This window comes from Anticarsia gemmatalis, chromosome 5, assembly GCF_050436995.1.
Source record: "Anticarsia gemmatalis isolate Benzon Research Colony breed Stoneville strain chromosome 5, ilAntGemm2 primary, whole genome shotgun sequence".
NCBI lineage: Eukaryota > Metazoa > Arthropoda > Insecta > Lepidoptera > Erebidae > Anticarsia > Anticarsia gemmatalis.
In genome coordinates, this window is record NC_134749.1 from 4,499,364 (window position 1) to 4,525,653 (window position 26,290).

General features: G+C 35.0%; 1 protein-coding gene across 3 annotated transcripts in view; it reads left to right on the forward strand.

Moving 5' to 3' along the window:
- Window positions 1–3,582: 3,582 nt before the first annotated feature.
- The window catches only part of Nuak (Nuak family kinase 1), a 39,471-nt gene continuing 16,763 nt past the window's right edge, over window positions 3,583–26,290 (forward strand). For all 3 annotated transcript variants that reach the window (XM_076114236.1, XM_076114237.1, XM_076114238.1), the window contains exons 1-10: window positions 3,583–3,807; window positions 16,207–16,312; window positions 18,366–18,565; window positions 19,526–19,634; window positions 19,709–19,817; window positions 19,945–20,064; window positions 22,383–22,515; window positions 22,781–22,859; window positions 25,083–25,230; window positions 26,019–26,124. In XM_076114236.1, the coding sequence (XP_075970351.1) occupies window positions 16,212–16,312; window positions 18,366–18,565; window positions 19,526–19,634; window positions 19,709–19,817; window positions 19,945–20,064; window positions 22,383–22,515; window positions 22,781–22,859; window positions 25,083–25,230; window positions 26,019–26,124 (1,105 nt within the window). In that variant the 5' untranslated portion in view covers window positions 3,583–3,807; window positions 16,207–16,211. The remainder of the gene's footprint in view (window positions 3,808–16,206; window positions 16,313–18,365; window positions 18,566–19,525; window positions 19,635–19,708; window positions 19,818–19,944; window positions 20,065–22,382; window positions 22,516–22,780; window positions 22,860–25,082; window positions 25,231–26,018; window positions 26,125–26,290) is intronic.

A 26,290-nucleotide genomic window follows, 5' to 3' on the forward strand; every position in this document is an offset into this window, starting at 1 on the left:
GCCTCTTCTCCACAATGATATATCATTATGAACTTTTCCGGGAGTAAAAGCCGCTGACATTCTTCGTATAATCTCAATTCCCACATGAGCGTAGAAAGTGAGATAAAAATTAAGTGTCGTATTATTTTTTCCAACAGTTCAAATTGTTCGTTTTACGATTGCATTTACCTCGTTACAAACGGTGAACAAAATTAGGCATGCAGTGTTATACTGCAAGGTTATTAATTCCATTGAAAGTGCGATATTTGCATGTGCCTTAACAGCCACAACCAATAAATTCGTATGAAAGACTTACGGCCGTTTTCAGTATTCTCTCAAAGATTGTAAATTGATTGCTATCTTAGTTTAATACGTCTTAATAATTATGTATCATTAATAACGGACCTCGGTAGGGATTTCTATCCATGAATGTATTATTGAAAGCGAAGTAACGATATAATGATAGATATGCTTGTTTTTAATAGATAAACAGTGGTTAGGATAAACACTAAAACTAGAGCCGTAGTACTCATTTAGGTATGACTCTATATGTCGACTTACAATTGATTTGACTTATCAAAGCGGTTAAGCCAAGTTAAGTTGAATTTTATCAGAAAATACATTATGATGGCTATAATAATATGTCTAATAAAAAAGTTAATCAATAAAATCGGACCGACATACATTTTCGTCAGAAAAATGAAACGGGAAAATTGTAACTCCGTATTTAATTAGGTACTTTACTTTTAATAGTTAACGACAATAATCTGACGGTATTTGTTTGCAACTGAATTCAGGAAAACAAAATAGGTAGGTACAGGTATAGATTAGAAATAATGAGGTAAGGAAGGTACAATTGTCTGTTATGATAGATGTTTCAGTCATAAAGGCACACTTTTAGGTAAATACGTACCTAATGTATTCAGTTAGGTACTTGTTTGCGCCTGAATTCCGGAAACTCTTCGTATTGGTCAAAATTAATTAAGTAACTAACAAATTCTTTGGAATGATTACACATACTGTTATAATTTGATAAGAAAAAAAAATATCACATTGAGCACAATAGGGATGTTGGCTGAAGACTGGTTTAAAGTACCTAATCGAAGTAGTATCTCCACACATCTTCAATTCCCTAAATGGTTTTCTATTCTATTATTCTTATAGCTCATATTGGTTACCCTTACCGATATTTTACTTCTAAGACAGGTGAATAATTAAAATTATGAAAGAAAACACAAAAATATTATTTATTCCCTCACACAAATAAGACGCCATAAAACGCTAGTCGTCTCACAAAAACATACTTTTTCAGAGATTCTGATTCAGGAAGATGAACTGATATTCTTCTGCGTCGATATTTGGCAAGTAATCGTTCCGCATTGTGAAATGTTGTATAGCTAGCTTGAGCGTAACCGATACATGTCTTAAACATACGATAATCACTGTTAATATAAAGCCCAGTAACTTCCAGGCAATATTTTGTTGCGCAACATTTGACTCCAGAATTAGATTACCGTGTAATATTTTTTTTTACCTCAATCCTACACAGCAGGATGAAATGCTAATTGCCAAAGATGTATCCCGGTAAATTAACTAACCGTAATGGGATTATAAACTAAAAACAACCACTTAACGTTTGAATTATAAGAAAGTAATTGTCAAGTTAGTTACAATTTAACATGGTCTGATGATGAGTTCTCTCACAAGCATCGGCGCCAACATGGGCGTGTCTAAAAGTTGTCTAATACAATATTGCGCAACACATGTTTCCTAGTAATAGAAGGCTTTATGTGCCTTTTACCTAAGCGTTGCAGTTGCAGGAGGCGGGCGGCTGCATCATTGCGCAACCACTTTCACCGTCCCTGCGCCCGCGCCGAGCGCTAACACGCAAACAAGCCTTGCGGTGACGCGCACGTTACGTACACATTCATTAGCTATCGACCGCTGACTACTATCGATTGTGTTATGCGCCTGGAATGGGGAAGAAAGCTAGGTTACGTTGTATGATATATTAAGTACTTGTAACAATGTTACAACTGACAATGCTTTTTGTAGACTCCGAGGTTAGATAACATCTCTATTCAAGTCGCATTATATACTAGACTAGGTGTTCACCGTATTACTAAGCTAAGCGTGAAATCTCAGGCGTAATTCGATTTAATTTGTTTGTGTTACGACTCGAAGTTGGCAGACCGGGACGTTAAGTCAAGTGAGAGGCCTTTGGGCACCTTCGACCACTCTGGCACAAGGTTGGCCACTAGCCAGATGAAGAGAAAAAAACCTTTAGGTAAACTGGTTCCAAGTACAAAAGACTTTTGTCAGGTACTCGTAGACTTACACCTATAAATCTTTACTTGTATCTTAGTAGTAGTCTGTAGTAGGCATATTTATTTCTCTTTAGTCCACTACTTAACTATGTATGTAGGTAAAAAAATATAAGATATTAGGTACTGGTGTTCTCAAATGAAAAGCTTCTTGATATTCCATTGTTTGGTACGAAAGCTCTCAACTTAAGTCTGATTTAGTTAGAGCCTGGATTTGGAGCGGTCGCAAATACTTATTCTCTACAGTCTACAACAAAACTCTAAGAAATCTTTGGTCTATTCCACGCATGTGGAGTCATCAGTCATGTCAACTCGTATATGGTCTGCAAGTACTTAGACCTTTTGTAACAGGAGGTGCTTGTATTGTACGTAGATTTATACTACACTGATTACATAATATAGAAACTAGTAGAAATTAGACATATTCAAATATCCTACGGCCTTAATTGGTCATTCTTTAACGCTCTGATAGCATGATAAATGTTTTGATTTATTCTTCGCTTTGTTCAAAAGTAGGTGAGCCGGCCATTTATTTTGTATTATAGCATCTTTGAACTCAAAAGTAAAAGGATGTAGCTGACATCACCCGGATTTCGGTCGGGCAACGTAACGAGACACAATTTTACAATCTCCGCCTTCGTTAACTGAGGTACCTACTACATAAAGAATGTTCTTAGTCACCTTTGTGTTGCAAAGAAATGCTAAGTGCTTCTTTGGATATGTTACTTAACTGAAATGGAATCAAAGCTTTTGTGCTCATTGGAAAACCTTTGTTCTAGTCTTTTTAGAATCAGTCTCTGGTTCTTTTCAAACTGGTAGGGATTAAACTTGACGTGGTGTGAAAACTGTTTGCAACATTTTTTTTTTTTATATTTGTAACCGACATCAAGTTCAATAGCGGGGTCTATAAGTATCTTGAGAAAACTGTAAATTATTATTGTGTAGTTTTTTTCTTGTTTGTAAAAGCACATACGTTGCATATAATGTCAGCTGGGATGACTGGGATACTTAGGTACTATAGGTAATTAAATAATATATCTCAATACATATTATTATTTTTAAATTTCTGTTTCTACGTTAGTGACATCTGTATTTACAGAATAAAATGGTTTAACGCACTCTATCGTCAAATACTGGCAACTAATCAAAATGCCATCTACCGGGATGCTGACAGAATCAAATTGTACAAGAAGATGTCGCTACTAGTATTGTCAAAAAAGTTTCTTTGTATTTGCTAAAAATAACACCAGAGTTCGTTCCAAGCGCTATATTTAGTTTTTAGACATTTGACAAAAAAGATGGCAGCGATTGCCGATTGCTGTCCTTCGGATTTATTGCGAAAATGGCGCATTATGTGATATTTTCACATAAAAATATAATTTTAAGTGAAAATTTGTGTAGTGCTGCATTGTGATGGTGTGTTATTTTTCATGAATGACAGTGTACTCGTGTGTAAATAGGACTACGACTTTCTTCTGGATATTGGATTACACATAAAATAAAGGTATTTATGCCTCCTACGCATAATTCTTAGTATTTCTTGTTATATTCTTTAGATATTTGGTTTTAAAATATAAGGATCATTACAGAAACGTGTCAATACTGGGAATATTACATAAGAATGTGGACTTATAAATGTCCATGGCCAGTTCCTTCATGTGGTAGGAGCATTCCTTTCTTTCGTAGAGAGCATATGTTATTTTAAAGTTCCTGGAAGTGTAGTATGTGTGCAGATGGAACCGCAGCTATGGCCCGGTGGAAGAACGTGGTTGCTTTGGTTATTGGTGTCTTGTATGACATCAGCAGGCATTACCCACTGCTGTTAACTTGAGCAGCATGATTCATCTGATCCCACCAGTCTTTATCGCTAGCGCGTTAAGGTTCAGATTTATTATAAACATATAAAGTGAAAACATAACTTTAGAAATGGGTCAGTGTATAAGAAATTGAAGATTTCGAGTATCTAAATATTAGTTACAGGATTAGCAAGATGTAATTTAGTCAGTATTATTTAGAAAATAATCTAAACATAGGCCAATAATCTATTTAAATTACTAGTTATATAGTAATAGTTATCATAAGTTATAATAAAAAGTTATTTATTATTTTTAAAAATATAACAATTTGCATGAAATAAACAAAATAAGTAGGAATTAATAGTCAATTTCTTGTCCAAGTTGCAGGAAATATTATTCCATGTTTCAAGTTTCCTCAATTAAAATCTATATTTATTCTGGAGATGAGCAATATACTTTGGAATAAACAATAAATAAATTCCTTATAGTTGTATTTCAAAAGATTTTAATGTTTATGTACAAATGTCAGACAATATTTTTCAACAGGCAGTAAAAAATGCCTTTGCCAATTCTAAACTGTTTTATTTATTGGAATCAAAGAGACAAAAACATGCTTTGTTTTTTTCATTGGATCATTGTAGTCCAGTTTCTCAATTCTATTATTAACATCAAAACTAGGTCTGTAGTTTTTCTTAGCATCCTACAGAATAAATCTGTGACACAGATACTGTTGGGTCAAGTTGGTTTCTTTTATTTTTAACATTATAAATAAAATCATTTTAGATAAGTGGGTAGTTACCTACCTACCTAAAGTATAGACATATAAAAAAGAAAATCGTACTCAAAAACATTTTTTAAAGGCAAAAATAATTAGCATGTGTATCTGCAAATTTTATGTTTATAAAGAAATAATTTATATTTTCTGTACCACATTTCATCACATCAATGGCACAAGCTGATTTGTACCATATGGCACAGAACAGCTGCAAAACAAGTAATATATTTTGAGCTTAAGAATAAGTAAAGTCTCCTTTTCTTTTTTAATTCTTATTAACATAATATAAAGAGGTTTTTCATTAACATGAAGATGTAATCCCTATTATTGATACACATTAAATAAAAACTTAAACTAATCTTAACTTAAAAAATTAAAAAAATACAAACTCAACAATAAAATCATTACACAAGAAGGAGGCAATACAGAAACCTATAATAAGATTTGGCATAAAGGGTCTCCCTTACCAAGCAAAATTTCCACTGAGTCACTATTCTATTTATAGTCTTTGTATACATAGATATGTGTTATCTACCAACAATTGAATATTGAAGTGTTTGTTTACATAAACAATTGATAAGAACTGGCTTTATCAATGTCATTGAGTAATTGAAGAGCAAGATATACCTTATCTTGAGTGGAAGACATTACATAGCAATTGTTGTGTTGATAAGGGGAAATAACACTTGTTTGACATATCAACAGCTGATAATTACATTGCTACTTACAATGCAACAACTGTAGCTACCTTGCTATTTAAACTGACATAGATACTTTCATATTTAATTTTGATTGCAAGATTTCAAACACCTTAGTGGTCCCTAATACACCTGCAATTTTGGCTAATTCTATTTATTTGTCCTGTTGTTCTTATACAAATCTTATTAGATTATTTAATGCTCAATATTCCCTACATTATAATATATTAATATGAGATAACTTTCCTGCTGCATAAGTGTTTTCCTTAAGCCTAAACATCATCAAAAAGGTCAACTTTATTTACCTACTTACCTACTTAATAAGAATGCTTAATCAATTTCTGATAAAAACTTGATTCTATGACTTGTTTCTATGCACCATACAAGTTGTCTTATGACTAATAACCATGTTTGAATCTTGAATATATTGCTGTTCCAGTTATTAGTAATCAATTGAATGTTTTTGCAATATGCATGGTATTGCCACATGCTTATCTTGTTGATCTGGCTGTATTCCAAACTAAAGTGTTCTATCTGAGAATTGACACCACATTTTATTTGCTGTGATTTGATATATGTGCTCAATGTGCTGTCTATAGATGTCTGTAGGGCGCAGATACTTAATAATATTAATTATTGATAATATAGTATCAGCAAGTAGTATTTGTGTAGCAGAAATAAATCTTGTAAACACTAAAGTAAGACTAAATATACCTAGAAATAAAATCAGTGATTGTATCTAAGAATACATACTGCTTACTACCTAGGTATATACACTATATACTAAACACATGAAACAACAACAATATGAATCACTTTATTGACAGTGTACACTGTACAGTGTACTTTTGCTTGCGTTGAAACAGAGCAATAGAAATCGAAAGATACGAGGATAGAGCAGGAGCTACTTACTTAACTATTTCTTTCCATTTAAGACGAGCTCGAAAAGGACCATTATAGAACGTCGACCTTTCTACAGAGGGTTCCTGCGACGCTCGGATAGACATAATATTATGAGTTTATATCTAATATAGAAATTCACTCAGTCATTTTAATATGATAAGCAAGGCAAATAAATGCGATTTTGATGATCACAGTAAAAAACACGTACGGTCCGTGATGGCTTCCTTAGACCCAAGGCCAATAAAAAAAGATTTGTTTGCAGTTCTTGCAAATAAAGAAGAGACGTTTAACGTCATTACAAGAATCAGCCGACCTTACTTGTTATCCATGCGATATTAGGCACGACGAACATTCAAAATCTGCACCTTGAAAAGTTCCATTATGATACAGGCATAATAAACGCATAGCTATGTGTTATTTACTGCATTTTCATATCAAAATATTGTAACAACTGGTGCATGAGTAATATTTCGGGAATGTGTTGACAGTGGTGATTGGAAATGATCTCATACTTACGTAGCAATACGAAAGATGTACTAAAATCAGTGATGCCCGTGTTAAGCTAACCCTACGTTACTTTCGAAACGGCAAACTTATTGCGGATCGATTGTTGCTGTTGTTGACGTAGAGACGATGATGTTCACGAAGAGACGCCAGTTAATTTGGAATAACCTACAGCAATAGGTATACTCTCGTTGGATTATGATCTTAGTTGCATATATACACGCACTGAATAATATTTATCATACTGGTTTATTACATAAATAAGCCAACCGCAAGTACCAGAGAAGACATGCCGTACCTTAACGCATGTTTGGTATGTGGTTTCTCTTTAATCTTAATGTATTTGGTGTGGTTGCAATAGCTAATAGGGCTTAACATCGTAAAAGGGACTTTGTATAAATAGTCCTTCCCTAACATGTCTACTTTCATGTTATCTCGTAATAAGTGATAGTTAGTGGCGTAAGCAGTCGCCTTTCACGAATGTCACGAGAATCCATAGGTATCTAATGCGCGTTCCGTATTCGGTGTGATACAATCTCAATGGTATGTTAAAATGGCTACGAAAACATCGCGAAGTAACTAAGCGTAGCTTCTAGTTCTTTAAACAGTTACTGGAGAGCCTGCGTAGCTGACTTAGCCTAGGTCTCAGTCTGTCAATCTTAAAGGAGATTTCTGAAGGTTGGGTATGGAAACTGACCAAACTGGTTCCACCTTCCTACTTCCACTAATGTATACACAAAATTAGGACGTTTTATAAACATTATTGTATGAAAATAACATACAATTTATCAGCTTCAGTCTGCGGAATAATATACCCTGTTCTGTTCCTTAGGATAGAATGTTTGACTTTCGACCAAATATCAAAAGGGTTTAATCGTTTTTACAAAAAGTAAAGACACTCGAACACACTTTCACATTTATAATATTAGTGTACATTATTTATTTATTTATTATGGATCTCCAACAAGAAATACATTAGCATTGACCACATAGAAGCATAGGTTTGTATTGCTTGTCATGTGTGTGGGATCTCATTATTTTGTGAGAGCAAAATTAAATGTGTTAGACACACATAGCCCAATGGGTTATTACTGTTTTGAACTCGAATGACCTGCTGATAAAAAAAATAAAAAAGTACTTTGAATTTTTAGATAAGCTAAACAATAAAAACTGTATGATAGTTAGTAGACTAAAACACAATGGCACTCTAGAGACAAGTTCATATGCCTGACCTTGTCTTTATTCTCGATTGGTTTACATCTTCATTTGATTCTTGTGCTGTTAACTTGATCAGCTCTCGACACTGACGCTGAGAGTATCTACAGATTTCACTTGCTCCAATTTCTGCAGACCCAGTCCGTTTACATTGTTTAGAGTCTGTTAAAATATAAAAGCGTCATACGCGTAAAGCCGTAAACTGTTAAATATGTACACATACGCAGTCGGCGACCAATGCGGGTTTTGTTTGCCTTCGTCTTGTTTCTCTGAATTTTCGCCATGTTTTTTGTTGCCTTTTTTGCAAAAAATATACGAAATTACGAAGACTGAGTCATTGTACACGTCTCTGCGTTTTTCCCAATCCTGTTTAGTCTGTGAAACTTAATTATCACGCATTTAAAACATTAATACGAATGTTAATGCGATGTATTGATATGTTGCAAACATGCAAGGGATACAAAGCCAAATGTATAGAAGATCGTACTTAATTAATTAGCTCATGTAAGTAATTAGCGACACCTAAAGGAAATTAGCAATTATGTTGGCCTAAATGGCTTTCAACACATTACTGTCTGTCACTCACATAGAAGTGTTTTGGTCCATTTTCGTAATTACTAGTAGCTTTAATAGTAACAGTGTAGTCCTCAACACTGTCACAATGCATTCTTTGAAGTTTCAGAGGCGAAATGTTTTTCTAGATTGATCTCACAATCCGATCAATAACTGTCACATAACTATAACAACTCGTTATTTTAGACAAAACCCGACGTTGACTCAGCCGCATGGAATTATGTTCTATTTTTGTTACATACACTGGTACCTAGTTCTAGACTCTTGCCAAATTATAAAGTTCGGCAAAAATATGTATGCACATAACTGCGTCACATTTTAGCCCGAGAGTTGATGTCGTGTCAATAAACTGTCACGTATGTGTTCGAATAGGACTATGTGTGGGCACAAACAACAACTGTCTATATACTACATTGTAATCGTAGCTTTGTTTGTTTCTCATTCAAACTGACAGTTTTATAGGGCATTTGTCTCAAGATGACTTTTCGGAGAACTTGAGACCTGAAACTTAAATTAGTTTAGACTTCAAGATATTGATCTAAAATAAGCACCTACATACCAATAAAGAATACTACTTATTTATCAAACACACGAACTTTAATGACGTTTTATGGTGGTACGATTTTGTTTTATTTCTTCACAAACGTTTCTTCAGAACGGTAGTCTGTATTCTGTCAATATAAAGGTTTGAAAAAATCATTTTCTTTAAATGAACCCAGACTTGAAACTATTATATGAGCTGTTGGAGTTTGGCAGCAAATATCCTAATCTGAGTACTACAAGGCCGTCACCATGTTATTACATTGTAGTAGTACATCATGTTTACCTGAAATGTGTAGTATTTGGGGCTTTAGGAGCAGTAGTTAATAATTATAATTTGCTAATGGAAAGTTGTTTACCGTTCACAGCATTTCATTGGACTCATTACGCCCATTTTGAGGCAAAAATGTCCCTACCTACATAGGTACCAAGTACCAAGACATAAATCAATCCGTTTTATTACTCAATGACTAAGAAACGAATCAAATTTTCCTGCATATAGTATAGGAATCCAGTATTTTAGGTACAATGCCTGAAATAATTTTCTTAGAAACAAGGAACAGGAAAATCCCACACTTTTCCCTCAAATTTGTTGCGTACAAACAAATGTATGCATAGATCACCTAGTCTTCTAACAATCATAATCGTAAACTTCACTTTATGCCCTCGTTGCAGTTTAACAATAAATAATAGCATAGTAATAGACTCGGACAATACCCAGTATGTTTCTTATGCACTGTTAAACAATGGCCTAGATCGCAATAGACCTGCATCGTCTCCAGAGCCCAAGTGTTTCTAACTACGTACTATACTATACGTGAGTAGTATACATCTACTATTACGTGCGCGATAACAAAACAACTGTTTCCTAGGCAATCAAATACTTAGCTTGGTAGGTAGGAAATTTTCTGCGCAATGAAAAGATCTGGTCAGCACTTCAAAATTTCTTGAGGACTTGCTGCTAGTTTTGTTATAGATAAGTCATTGAGTATGATAGAAAAGGCACTTCTCAAAGAATGGATGGCTTAGGAGCTGCTTGTAGTGTTAACCTTCAAGGCTTGAGTCCTTGTACAATAATTATATCACAATTATATCCAACGTTAACCATTAAAATACTCATTTAATTTAATGTTCATATTAACTGAGGACACGTATTAATTACTAAGTACCTTTATAAGCACTTATATACCTGTTTTACATCAAATGATGCTGATCACTGTCGACCTCAAGCCTACGATAAAAACTATATGGCACTGTAAGCACATGGAAGAAAATTTTACTGGGCTGTATTTTATTGCTTTATCCAATAAATCAATAATAGGTCTGAACCAGTAGCGTGCTCCAACTACGACCTACATGGCGCCAAGATTTTATAGCTTTGGCGCTACGGAAGCCACTAACTGGTGCTTCAAAGTCGCTTGTTCCTGCTTACTTTACGTTCGGCGTTCATAGAAGAAATCTAAATTAATTCGCATAGTATTAATATGCATAAAAATATTTTATCACACTTAAATAAAGATTTATTTTAGTTTTGCAAACTTTTATCAATTGCGTTGGTTTCATCTAAAAAAATAATCGAAACTAGTTAAAATATCCTCGTTCAATGTTACCCAAATGATTCAAAGTTACCCAGGTTGACTGTACATTACTTTACTTTCTAGGTACTAACTTGCTTGCCACAAAATGCTTGCGAAATTTTGCTGTAAGACCAATTATAACCTAGGTTGTATAACATATTTTTTTCGTTTTCTTCGAAGTTACGACATTTGCCTTTTCAGCCTTATAATTAGTCTAAAGTTCTGTAAAACAACTTGACTGAGGAATAAAGCTACTTATCTGGAAAGTAATTGGCCCCATAGTCTGACCTTCATCGATAACGTAACAAGGTGTAATTTCGGCACTGACCCATGTAACCTACTTCACTCCTCATCGCTGACATTTTAATTAAAATACCGCACCGCGTTCGTTAAAATAGCTAGAATTACAAGTATATTTAATTAAGTATAAGATTTTATCATAAATATTTAACTTTTATTTAGGTACTTAGGTAGGTAGAAATGGGTAATTACCACACTCTACATCCACATTTGATGTTATGCATATTAAAGAGGCCCGACGTTACTTGCAAACATTATACGTACAATAAAGTTAAAGTAAAAGCCAAATTAGTTACTTAGTTTAATGTTGTGTGTTTTATTAAATTAATGATTATAATTATAAGAACAAAAGTCATTGTATCGCTAAAAAACTGATGACTTGTGCTGCAGCCAGAAAAATTGAGTTTTGACGAAAAACTAGACCTGAAAGCAGAGCGAAGCATTCTTCTTAGACTTCATCTGGTCTATTAACGTGGTCCGCTTTTCTTTTACTCTAGCTATAATGCTAGGTCAATAAAAAGTGTTTTTTTTATTTCCATAGTGTTGATTAATCCAATATTACGTAGAAGCACAGATTAATACTAACAAGCAAGGTATGCATCTTATAACTTGGCAACTATAAAAAGAACTCCTCACTATTGTTCCGGATGCTTCGTGCACAAGTAGGGTTTCTTCCGTTTTGCTGACATACTCTTGTACGGGGTTGCTTCTTTTGCATAGAAGAACTGATGATTAAATTATCAAAAAATGTTTAGGAGTAATTGCCTTCTTATTTTCGTTGTTGTGAAAATGCGAATTGAAGGTCATGTTGTTCACATTTAAATGAACGACGGCCAGTATTTTAGTTAGTTTCGTAGGCAAGTGCGAATAGTTGATTGGAGGTTATTCAACTGTTGAGTGGACAAAAATAGCGCGATCACTGCGTCCGCGCTTGCCGTTCTGTGTCCGCTCGACTCCGACGCACGCCTGATGACGCCGTCGGCCGTACCAAGTCGCCCCGGGACCGCCAACTATGCTTCCGGGATACACACACTCTAATTTGGCCCACTGTTCGATCGCCAACGTGTAAACTATTTATCTTCTTTGATATCGGTCATGTCCGCTATTAATTATATTATTATTTCTAGTCTACCCTTTTGATTTGGCATCATTAATTTGTTCCAAATTGTACGGCGAGCTTTATTTGTAAAATGTTTATGAGGTCGACTTACAGTTCAGGAATACCGCAGTTATGAAAACAGATTTAGGACTTCAGTTTACCATAAATTCTCTTTATTTCAATAAGTGAGTCACATTGATATGTTTTTTGGTTTCGTGATTGTCTGAAATTTTATGTAGAACTGAGGTTTGAGTAGTAAAACTAAACGTGGGTCGATGCATCAGTATACAGTGACGTCAAGATTGGATACTGGAATTTATGTGTTGTCTTTATATTATTGCGGTCTTCGGTGCCGGGCGGAGACGGCGGCGGCGGAGCGGCTGCGGCGGTCGAGCTCGTCGCTCGGGGTCGCGGGGAGGGCGCGGACGCGGGCGCGGATCGCGATATTTATAGAGGCGCCGAGACGCCGGCCCCACACTATCCCACATGTTAATTGGCTACTTGCGCCACATTTTTTCTGGACGTGACCGTTCACGCTCATACAACGCCAATGCCATCGGACGACCGCGGCGTTTCCGACCGACAAACATTGACACCTATGTAACTGGCCTAGATACGACAGCAGTTTAACGCAAGGATGACGCTCTTGTTACATGTGAAAATAAACAGCGATGACAGTTCAAGATCCCACTTTCATGCTTGTTTTGTATTTACTAGACAGTCTATAATAATTGCACAGAAAATACAGTAATCCTGCTAATTTGATTAAAATCTTCTCCAGTCGGTATCTCATAGTGATTATAAAATAATAAGAAATAGGTATGTCATCTATTATTCACATTTCGATGATATGAAATGTGAATAATAGACGATGAAAAGAACAGGTGACTATTAAATTAGATTTACTAAAATTATTTAGAATTGTCAAGGTGGACCAAAATAGAAAAAATGTCCGAGATGTAAACGATGAGTCAATGTCAAATAGTTTCAGAATTGAATTGTTCTATCTCGGCCACAATGAACTCATCCAAGAAATGTTTAAGTTTCGTTGAAATTGGTATTCACTCTTCTGTAATTAGTTAATGTCAAGTTAGTAAAGAGGGGTGAATATATAACGCCCTGCTAATGAAAATAAGCACGCTAGGGCGTGTAGAGCCCGCTGTCAAACATTATTCAAACAGACATGTTAATGTATTAACGCACCCTTGTAGGAGCCAGAGCGAACGACCAATACAAGAACGATCTCGATGTAAAGTTTGTTTATTAGTTAGTGCTATATTCTGTGCACCTAGCGGAGAATACGATCACAACATGCTGTTTGTTGCATCCAGTGGCTATTATTGCTATAGCCCTGGCATAAATATTCCAATACTCCGGAAATTGCTGCAATTTGCTGGGAATTGGGGTGATATCGCAATACGTTTACTATTATTTGGATTTGATCCCTATGTTAAGGATGACACGGTTGTAACATATGAACTAGATATGTCAAGAGTACTGTCTGTACTCGACATCTAGTGTATTTAGCTCTAATTTGTGTCAATACACAAAGTTTTTTTCAGTCATCTACACTCCGCACTTGTTTAAAACTAGGGATTGGGCAATATCTGAACCGACACACTGGTATATTTGATGCGTCTTGACTTGTGTTTGTAGGAACTATATATCCCTACAAAATAAATACTTAACGTATTAAGTAGAAAGCCACTACGTAACACTAATCTCTTTCCAGGGTTGTCGATCAAATAACTAATATGGCTTCTATCAGTATTAGTCGTAGATATCACATGATGCCCCGTTTTCTTCGTCTTATAAAAAGATGAATAAATTCATGTAAGTATACTGAGTAATTGCTCTAGTTCATTATACACTTCATCGTCATGTATCTGGCACAATATATGCTGATTCGTGTGATGTTAGGAATATTAAAGCTGAACGATCATGCGAGCTGTATATTGCAGGGTCTTTTTGTTCTAAAGTCAGTACGTATGCCAAAAAAGATAATAATATGGCAGTAGATAGAGACTTTACTCGCTTAAAAGTTAGGAATGGGATAGGCCATACCTAACTTTTAAGCGAGTATACTCACAGAACGCGTGTTGCCATCGATCATATCGTTATGCTACTTGTCTGAAATAGGTAATTTTCTGTTTAGAACCGAAACCCGAACCTAGGTACCAAAAAAATATTCAGTGTCTAGGCTCTATGATATTTCGTGATAAGTATGAATGGTGATTAATATTTTCCTGTGGACTTTTATTTTACTAAATGTGAATTGATCAATAGACAATACAAGCAACAAAAACCTCTAGCAGTCGCTTGCTAACGCACGTCATCATTCGTGAATATTAATCGTGATCAACGGATCATAAGTTTTATGTGTCATCTACATGAAAGTCAATCACCCACATCGATCTGCATACGCAGACGCTTTCGAAGTACAGGATAATTGTTAGTCATCTTTGATAGACAAAGATATTTTTAGGAAAAATAATTTTATTTTGTTAGTTGTAATGAAAAACAGTTATTTTGCCGAACCCAGTCGCTACCTTTATTGAACAGCACATTACCAAATGTGGCCCGTTCAGTTGATTTAGCAGAAATTGATTTAAAAAGCAATTATTCCATATTTGTAAACAGTAACTCTTGAAATTGTTCCGAGAAACGCAGTTGGGGAGGCATTTCCTTGGAACATAAGAGCTTTAGTCACCACTGGGTTACTAAAGTACGTGTCGGATTATTTTTGTCACCAAATCCCAATATGTAGGTGGGTTTGCGACACATATCATACATACTCGCCAGGCTATTTGTATCACCACATTTATAAAGTAATAATTTTACTGATGCACTGTCTGCTTGTATCCAAGAAACGTAGTCGAAACACCTCGACCGAATGTTTTTTTTTTCTTAATTTATGACAGTTCTTTCGCTTGCTCATAGACCTAAATATACCGTGATCTTATTTTATATTACGTAAAATAAGATGCGTGGGCCGAAAGAAAAATTATTGTGATAGTTTTCACTTCTACTACCCTAGATACTACCGGCTTTAAATTGACGTAGGTATCACGAATTGGTGTTAAATAAAGTTTGTCAGAGATTTGCATTCACTGTATTAGAACAGCACCGATTGTGATATGTGTCCACCGAGTAGGTGTTAAACAAATTATTTTAAATCGAAAGTAGCATAAGTACGGGGATACTTTCGTATGCAGTCCAATGGAAAGCTGTGCGGCTGTTGACTGTTGAGCCTCGTGCGTGGACTGCATAAGTAGCTGTTGACGTGGCACTTGGTTAACAACTTGCTGGGGTATGAGCCTTACTCATGTCTCTCCTGTATCGACTTATTAGCATTCACTGATTGCCAGTGTCCATAAATCACCAAGTCCCTGCTGACAGGAAAACGACTCTCTCTGCCAGCTTATAAACAAGCGTGGCAGATAGACTGTGACACCTACGGTTGTGCTGACGACTCGCCAAGCGGCTAATTGCCCGAAGCTTTCTTCCGAATTCCGTAATGACTGTGTGGTGTTTCCCCAAACTATATCAAAGAATGCCCTGCGGTCGGTCAGATAATAGCTAGACATCTCACTAAAATAACTTTTTAGTTTTCTCAGTCTATATTTACTTTGATACAAGTGCCACAGCTGTTTCGTGGATAGACATTTTCTTTTTTCAACGTAGCTTTATTTTTGGTTTTGCAAAAGTACCTAGTTTGTTTTATGGAACTGTATACTAATACTGATCATATCTATTATCTTATTGTCAATAGTTAACTATCAACGACCGTCTTCCAAGATCGTGCAAAGTACAAACTTTGTCAAGTTACTTGATCATAAGCCAGCTTCCAGTGTAAATCGTTTGTGTATGATGAATTTCAATAACGGTTCGCGGTATGATAGTAAATTATTTGTTTGTTGCAGTCACAATGGTTGTGGGCGAGAACAAGCGCACCGCCAACATCATGGACGGCATTGAGAACACCGGTGACGTGCGCATGCACGACCACCGGCTGCGTCTCAAACAGAGGTAAGCACTACATCAGTACTTTAACCTAATTTCACTCAACCCCCTTTGTTCTTACTCCCTTCAACTCTTACTGGTTATAAATAATAAGAACTTAGAGTAAATGCTTCTCTAATTAAATGGACTGTTTCGTAAATAAAATTGTTTATAGTGTTACGAATCATCTCTATAGTAGATCTTGTTTGTTAGAGAATCTAAGAACGTAAAATCCGTACGGCATCCTTACGTCAATGCATGCTTACTCCGGTATTATTTTAGTAACGTAACGCATTGAGCATGGAACATTGTAGACGCGCGACTGGTACGGCGGCGGCGTCACGACACGAACCAATGACCGGCTTTAGGGTGTCAGATAGTGCACCTACACACGATAAATCGGAAGTTGTAGGCGTAAAGGTCGCTTATTACATCATTGTAAAACTCCTTTTACATTCATTAAGTACCGACATAAAAGACCACGACTTTAAGCTAATTTAAGACTTAGCCAATATTCGTTTCCTACGCGATAACATTTATATGAAATATGAACGCGTGTCGTGTCATTATCTCGACAGCTTTGAAAGTTCAAAACTCGCATAATTATGTCGAAAAAATTGTAGAACAAATTCACGATATGTCTACTTCTTTGATGTTTTCTTTACGTGCGAGTACTACAGCATTAGTCACAGCGCTTTTTTAGCCTTAGTCTCAAATCGTACGTAGTACAAAGTATCTTAAGGCACTTCCTCAATAATATGGGTAAATAACCGGCATAATGCTAGCGGGTGAATGTATTGAACTACGAGGCCGATTCATTTAAATGTTTCTGCATACTATGCTTACTAACACTAAACAAACGTGCAGTATTGCGTGCATTGTACAGCGCGTGGGCAGCGATCGACGCCTTGAGTGTGGTTCAAGTCATAAGAGAATGCCTGCCTTGCCCTATATACGAAGAAATATGTGCGTGTTATATGTATTATAAACTCGTATTATTATTTGATTTACACAGTAAATGTCAACTGTAGAAAATTCATGGTTTAAATAGGTTCTATGCTAAGGAGCGTAAAGAAGGATTTTTTCTCATATGTCATAAATCATAATGAAATTAGATTAACAGCAATGTAAAGAAAATTGATTCTAAATCTATATTATGTCAATTAAAATTTTTGAACATTTACGTTGAAGCCTTGAGACCTGTAACAGTTTAAAATTACATTTAAGTGCTTAGCGCTTCCGCTTCTTGCCGTAAGTCTAAACAGTGTCGAAACTAAAAAGTTATCGTCCGCTTTTTAAGCGGCCGATTTAGAGCTCTTTAAATAGGCGACCGGAATTGCTCTTTTAAAATAGTATTCCTACGCATACTTCACTTAGCCGTTTCTATTATTAGCAAAGGACAATAAACTGTCGAAATTGAATTGAATTTAAATAAAGGAAGTAACAGTTAAAACGCTTTCGCTTATTTTTGTACAAATATTCATAAGATTGTGAACGTGTGAATGCGTTGCCGTGACGCATCGATTTGCTTTATCGTTTAAAACCTCGACGCTAATCATTTGTGTGAATTGAACTGTTATGGCCGTGATGACTACGCCTTTGTCGCTTAATTTTGGGACGATGATCTAGCGTTTCACCAGCAAACAATGATTGATGGTTAAAATTAGATCTCGTAATTACCCAGATTACATTGAAAGATGAAGGTTACTCGTTAACTAAAATTAATGTTTCTTTTTGTTGCGGACAAAGTTCGCAGGGATAAAGATAATCGTTAACTTCTAGCTAGTATCTTGAGATTGTTCAGAATAATGAGTTAGAGCAAAAGAGGTTATCTAAGCAGATTCATTTAAGCTCCTTCGTAGCGGCGTATTTATCACAAAATGTTATAATGGAGAAGAAACACTTCTCTATTGTAGGTACCTACAACAAAATTAATATCAGGCACTAAAGTTTTAAACAAATTCTAGTAAAATACCAGTTCTATTTTGTAAGCATCTACAGAAACCAGCCAGTTGGTGTCACCAACAGTTTTATTCGTAATATACAAGCAAGTTCTTAATTGACTCAACATTGATTACAGATTCGATATAGTAAGAAAACTGGGACAAGGCACGTACGGTAAGGTGCAACTTGGCATCAACAAGAAGACGGGACAAGAAGTGGCGATCAAGACGATTAAAAAGTGCAAGATTGAATCGGAGGCTGACCTCATACGAATCCGGCGGGAGGTTCAGATTATGTCTTCAGTCAGACATCCTAATATTGTACATATTTATGAAGGTATGCTTTAACTTTTATTTTCGTAGTCTCGACTTTGACAGATAACGACATTAAGCTCAGAGCCACCCACAGCGTATTGAAGCTCATGACCAATATCAAAAGGCTAGCAACAAAAACGATAGCACCTATTTAAGTAGTTATAGTTTCGGTCTTTCAAAAGATTCTAAGTTGTATGGAGAAAACGGTACTTCATTTTGTACTGAATACAAAGTTGGACGTTAGTCCGTAGCGCTCATCAATATCTACTAATGCGTGGGTGCGTCCAAACGATGCCCATTCTTAATGATAACAAACACATATCAGATAGAAAGCATTCAAGGGACCGTAGTAGTTCCAAAGTGGCTGCGTACTTAATGTCCATGTTCCATTACATTAATTAAAATATAAGGTAGTTATACTATACGAGTACTATGAGACTAACATTGTTTGATATTGAGTAGTGGATTAGCTGTCACATTACACTTCCCCATAACGTTATGATCCAAATACTTCGCCGACGAGACGGACACATGAATTGCCGAACGTTGCCAAATCATCTCATATTGGCCCTTACAAACTCCCATACGCTTGTAATATTACATTTTAATAGTGTTACACTGTTTTAGTCTATGATTTACATAGTCTGTCTGCTTGAATATGAATTCAATAAGTACTGTTTTAAACTAATGACACTATTATGAATGTAATGTGTCTTTATTCTATTGTTGGGACGAACATTTGTTTGTAAATTAGGTCTCATTATAATATATCAAAAGTTATACTAGATACTAATCAATCACCGATTTCGGGTCCTTTGATCAGGAAACTACCATTATCTGTTGGAAAATAAATTCCTGTAATTATAAAATGCTTACTTTGCATGTGTACCTACCCGAGCTGTTCAAATTAGTACCGAATATTGAATGTTATTAACTTTTCTCTTATGATATAAAGTAACGCCTAATATTCTTACTTTTTCAGTATTTGAAAACAGTGAAAAAATGATCTTAGTGATGGAGTATTGCTCAGGCGGCGAGTTGTACGATTACCTAAGTCAGAAAAAAGTATTACAAGAGGACGAAGCCAGAAGGTCAGCGACAGTTCCATTACACAAATAATATGAAATAATTTTATGACGTCACTCAATGTCACCATTTGTTTCAGGTTATTCCGACAGATCGCAACCGCTGTGTATTATTGCCATATACATAAAATCTGCCATAGAGATTTAAAGCTGGAAAATGTTCTATTAGATGATACTGGTAGTGCTAAGGTCAGTGTACTTTGTTTTCAAAACAAAAGATTATTTTACAAAGGTCTCCAGGCAGACAAGTGCAACGCAAAATAACGAAAAGTATCCAAGCTGTATCTATAATTTAATTTGCATATGTTATTTCCAGATTGCCGACTTCGGTCTTTCAAACGTATTCAAAGAGACGTCTTTACTGTCCACATTCTGCGGGTCTCCATTGTACGCGTCTCCAGAGATCGTCAAAGGAACACCTTATATTGGACCTGAGGTAAAAAAAACAATAATACATGAAATACAATATCAGTAAATTAAATCTCAAATCAACTACCTGTCTTATAGATATAGATATAGAGCATGGAAGGGTAGGGAAAATGAGGGAAAAAACTGTTTCCATGTGTAAAATTTCTTATATACATATAAAATGCGCCAATAATGTACAGATAATTGAAATAAAGGCTACCTCGAAACTTTATAGTAATCTCTAAAACGGTTAATACACATCTACAGAGTACTATAACCGCATTAGAAAACATCCCACGTAACTGCATATATCTCGCTTTCAGTGAAAGTCACACCTACATTATGGTTTTTTATGTTGATAAGTACCTAATAATGTTACTTCGTTATGGTGGTGACCATTCTTCGAAACATATTTCACCAAACCAAGTACCTAACTCGTATTTAGACAAGACAATTACCATTAATTAACACATGGTAACATATTCAGTGTAAATGTAATCTACATACATTAATTAGTGTTTGTTTATAAAGCACAATGATGTGCTTACTCGTGCGTGCAATGAATATTTCTTTAGGCTGAACGGAATTTGTGCTATAGTATGGTAATTTGCTCCATACAGTGTATTATAATTATACATTCATTTCTAGTATATCAGATTGAAAACGTACTGAAATATTTAGCTGGTCGATTAACATTATAATAATCTTAATCTGTGTTAATAAATCGGGCTAATAAATTTGGATTATGTTTCGTTTATATTCATACTAGCTGACCCGCGCAACTTCGCTTGCGTCACATAAGAGAGAATGGGTCAGAATTTTCCACGTTTTTGTAACACTTTTTTACTGTTACTCTGCTCCTATTGGTCGTAGCGTGATAATATAAAATATGATTTTTTTTTTCACGAAAAATATTCTTAAAATTATTTATATCTCTTATTATAACGAAGTCGCGCTAAGGCATATCTGCCATGAAAACAGTTGCCATGACAACGAAATTTTGTTAATTTAATGTCATTATTATATTGATTATTCGCGACTTCGTTCGCCACCTGAATTTTCCCGGGGTAAAAAGTAGCCTATGTCCTTTCTCATGTATCAAAGTATCTCCATACCAAATTTCATGCAAATTGGTTCAGTAGTTTAGGCGTGATTGAGTAGCAGACAGACAGACAGACAGATAGACAGACAGACAGACAGACAGAGTTACTTTCGCATTTATAATATTAGTATGGATTATATATTATGAAAATTAATTAGGGGCTTCCTACTTGGCTAAGCTTCATACGAATAAGATATGGAAATAATTTACTAAGCTTACGTGTTGATTTCTAGCGACCTACTCATTTTCTATCAGATCAAACCATATTATTTAAAAACAGAAGCAACCTTCTTTTTAATGTTTAAATACATATCTATTTGGTTCACTCCAATTAATGTGATTCAGTATATTTCACAACTTGTTGCAATGTTAATATATGCATAGTACTTGTATTTATTTAACACATATTGTGTACTAGCCGACCCGCGCAACTTCGCTTGCGTCACATAAGAGAGAATGGGTCAAAATTTTCCCCGTTTTTGTAACATTTCTTACTGCTGCTCTGCTCCTATTGGTCGTAGCGTGATGATATATAGCCTATAACCTTCCTCGATAAATGGGCTATCTAACACTGAAATAATTTTTCGAATCGGACCCGTAGTTCCTGAGATTAGCGCGTTCAAACAAACAAACAAACTCTTCAGCTTTATAATATTAGTATAGATTAACCTAAGTAAACGTTTATTCAAGGCATTCATTGTGAACTGCGACTTGAAAATCTCTATTTTCAAGTCGCAGTTCACAATGCTCTACAATAAGACTAGACAACACAGTGTATTTTAATAATTAAAAAAATACCAGGACTTTAACATCCATGTAGTGATAGATTTGATGTATGGATAAAGAATTTTCACGACTTCGAAGTTGCAGTCGTTTCAAACTAATGCACGCAAGTGTTCAGAGTTAATACGTGTGCCACGTATAACTTTACGTGCACTAAAATGTCTCTTGCTTCACTGGGAGAAAAATAGGTTATGTGTAGTCGCCCTGGTCAAACGTAACGTCGAAATATGACCTAAACAATCTCGTACTAAGCGAATAAATGTTAACTATGTTCATAATCTCAATATTAATTGACTCATAACTCCTCCCTTAATCCGGGAGGAGACCCTCACCCAGCAGTAATACAAGAATACTCACTATATTAGATAATTTATGGTGTTTAACCCTTAATATGTCTTAAGGTTAGATAGTATTCTACAGTTTTTAAGTATGGTTATGAAATTAAATACTTTTGTTTACAGGTGGACTGTTGGTCGCTTGGTGTGCTATTATATACTCTAGTCTACGGAGCTATGCCATTTGACGGCTCCAACTTCAAACGTCTAGTCCGACAGATCAGTAACGGTGAATACTACGAACCAAGGAACCCATCTAGTAAGTGTTCTATATTAATTTTTAAATTAAATAATACATCGTTTTCTATAACATTAGCATAAGAGCGATAAATACTAATATGGTACGTAGAATAATATTTATCTCAGCTCATATTATTCTAGTAAGTATTGAATACTGATTTTCAGTAGTGTCGTTACTAAGCAGGCCGAAGTGGTCTTACTAACACTCTTAATCCGTAGTCATTAAGGATGCCATGAAGTAATCGCATAGTTGACCTATTAAAAAATATTGTTTTCTTCCACAGCCGCGTCACCTCTGATTCGCGACATGCTGACAGTGGACCCATTAAAGCGTGCAGACATCGCGTACATTTGCGATAATCCGTGAGTACACAACATGGTCTTAGCATTCGTTCACTTTATCAGATGATTTCACTTGATTGCACACGATATGCAATCATTATAAGAAACGAGAGTTTATTGGTTTCTGCCTCATTACACATGGGCTTGTAATTAATAGTTGTAACCAAACTACGGTAATAGTAATTGGATGTTGAGCGATTTGTCCATGACTAAAGATAATGAAGTTTTTTTATTCGCTATCAGTTAACCATGAAAACACATCCAATTTTTTAAAGCAATTGCGCAATTTTTTGAGTGCAATACTAGCAATATTGTTTTTTTTTTTATATAAAAAAAGAGTTTTTTAGTAGAGATCTACAAGAGCGAAATCGATTAAAATACGTATAAGTTCATATTCAACTTTTACGGTTGATTTTACTACCAGTAAAATCACTAAAAGCAAAACAATTCTACTTAGTGATATACAGGGTGTGGCGTAAATAATGGATAATCCTTTACCAGCGGATGGGCGACAACCCAACTGATCTAAATATCAAAATTTACCTCTGGCACAAGTATCATAGTTTTTGAGATTTTGGCCATTTTGTGTGTTTTTTAAGAAAGCGATTTAAGCTCGTTCTTTTTAATGCTGTGATCACAATTTAAGGTTTTTTTTAAATCGGTTTTTTGCAAATAAATCCTGAATAGATGTGCTATTGAATCTACAATCTTGTTTTGTTATTACTACTTTTTTTTTTATTTAAATTATGCATTCAAAGTTGAATTTTATAATCTTTCACAACATTTGTGCAACTTTGAGCACTTGTGGTGAAAAAAAAATGTATGGTGGCTTTACTGCCCACGCCATAAATAATTTCTAAATTTTATTAGAATTCTAAATTGGTATAACATGCAGCATTAATACCGATTATTGTCAAAATATTACAAAGAACTTAAATTATTAACACTTTTGCAGGTCGACTAATTTAATTTTTTCACACTAAGCGCGTTCTAGATTCAATAGCACATCTATTCAGGATTTAATTGCAAAACACGGATTTAAAAAAAGTCTTAATTTGTGATCACAGCACCAAAAAGTACGAGCGTAAATCGCTTTCTTAAACACACATAATGGCTAAAATTGTTTGGAAATAAATCCTAAATTGATGTGCTATTGAACCTAATATCATTTTTTGTTATTACTACTTGTCTTTTATTTAAACTATGCATTCAAAGTTAAATTTTATACTTTTTCAACACTTTTGTGCAACTTTGAACACTTGTGTGCAGTGTTGAAAAAAAAAAAAAAGAAATACGAAACACAAATACTATTCAAATAATAAAGAGAACTACTCTGTTGACAAAAAAATCATTTTTCATCAAATTGTTATACATTATTTTGAAATAGACTTGGTAGAAGCAGCACAGTCCCAAGCTTTTTTATCATCTAAATAATCTTTAATAGTGTAATAACCCTATAAACATGAATATTTTAAAGCAAACTTAGCTTAAACGCGCTGATAAAATAAAATTAGTCGACCGGCAAAAGTGTTAATAATTTAAGTTCTTTGTAATATTTTGACAATAATCGGTATTAATGCTGCATGTTATACCAATTTAGAATTCTAATAAAATTTAGAAATTATTTATGGCGTGGGCAGTAAAGCCACCATGCATTTTTTTTTCACCACAAGTGCTCAAAGTTGCACAAATGTTGTGAAAGATTATAAAATTCAACTTTGAATGCATAATTTAAATAAAAAACAAGTAGTAATAACAAAACAAGATTGTAGATTCAATAGCACATCTATTCAGGATTTATTTGCAAAAAACCGATTTAAAAAAAACCTTAAATTGTGATCACAGCATTAAAAAGAACGAGCTTAAATCGCTTTCTTAAAAAACACACAAAATGGCCAAAATCTCAAAAAACTATGATACTTGTGCCAGAGGTAAATTTTGATATTTAGATCAGTTGGGTTGTCGCCCATCCGCTGGTAAAGGATTATCCATTATTTACGCCACACCCTGTATAAATGCGAAAGTGTAAGGATGAATGTATTGTACAGTACTGAATGGATAGCGGTGAAATTAATACTCCGTTAGTATAGGATACATTTTTATCCTGGAAAATCGTTACAGAAGCTAATAATATATAAACCACGTCAAAGGCCTTCGGGCGGCTTGAGGAACTTTGAAACTTTGTTCACCACTAACCATACGATAAGAAGAACTAGTATAGTAATAAGTCGTATCGTTTGTTAGCTGGGTCAACACAGGGTGGGAGACGTCGTGCCTGGAGGAGGCGGAGGCGCTGGCGGCGCAGACGCCGGTGCGGCTCGACCTGCTGCTGTCGCTGGCGCCCGCCGCGCCCTCCAACTCTAACTCCGTCGTCGTGCCTAACGACGTGCGCGTGAGTATCTTGTACTATACAATATTCTTTAATTCCCGGTTTCTTAGGTACATTTAGTGGTAGTTTATCTATTGATTGATTGATTGACACTATTGAATAGATTAACTAAATAACCTACCTTACCTTAACCTTTTACCTTAGAAACCGGTGGTAAGAGATATCAGCTTTATGACTCATGTTTAATACTATTTCGTACTATTATTTATGGTGAGGCAGGAAAATGTTGCTAAGTACCAATGCGCTCTTAACTGTCGTCTGGCCTGATTTTTTTGTGTCCATTAATTTGTTACATCTAATTATTTTGGTACGATTTTGTTTAACAAAATTTGAATTACTTGCAAAGCAAGAGTTTGAACAGGTAAAAGGATACGTAACTTTAATAAGAACTCAATTACTTCAATAGTATCAACAAACCATATAAATAGAAATAGACATATTATACGTTTACTAAGCTATTTTTACATTTACAAACAGTAGGCTCTAATGAAGTCAAATTAACATTATGGTGTAAATTGGTAACACATTAAACTCGCAGTAGATCTCTTGTTGACAGTGTTACATAATACTAGTTTGTGTTCAAGTAATTTAGTAAATTAAAAAACATTTATTTTTTTAAAATCTTATCTATTCACTCACTTTTTTTGGCTGCAAATAAAATAGTGTTCCTCATATATTTATAGTGCGCGTATACGTATACGTATTACGTGTGTATGAATAAACAAATAAATAGTTTACTTCAAAGTGCAATAAGTTTTGAGTAGTATTGTGATAGATTTTGTATTGTTTAGGCTGAACTCGGTGCCGAGGAGAGTTGCACAGATCTGACGAGCTCAACGTCAATGGCCATTGAGCCGAGCAACTCCGCTGAGAAGAGGATTCTGGAACTTGTTGCAGGTCGGTTATAAGTTATATTTTACTTTCAATATATTTAGTTGAATTAAATACGCTACAAGCCATTATTTATGTGTGTGCAACACATAAGTAACTGGTTATGGTTATTGTAAACTGATTATCTTATATTTAGAATCTTAGGTTTTAAGGCTCTAAGTCTTTGGTGTCT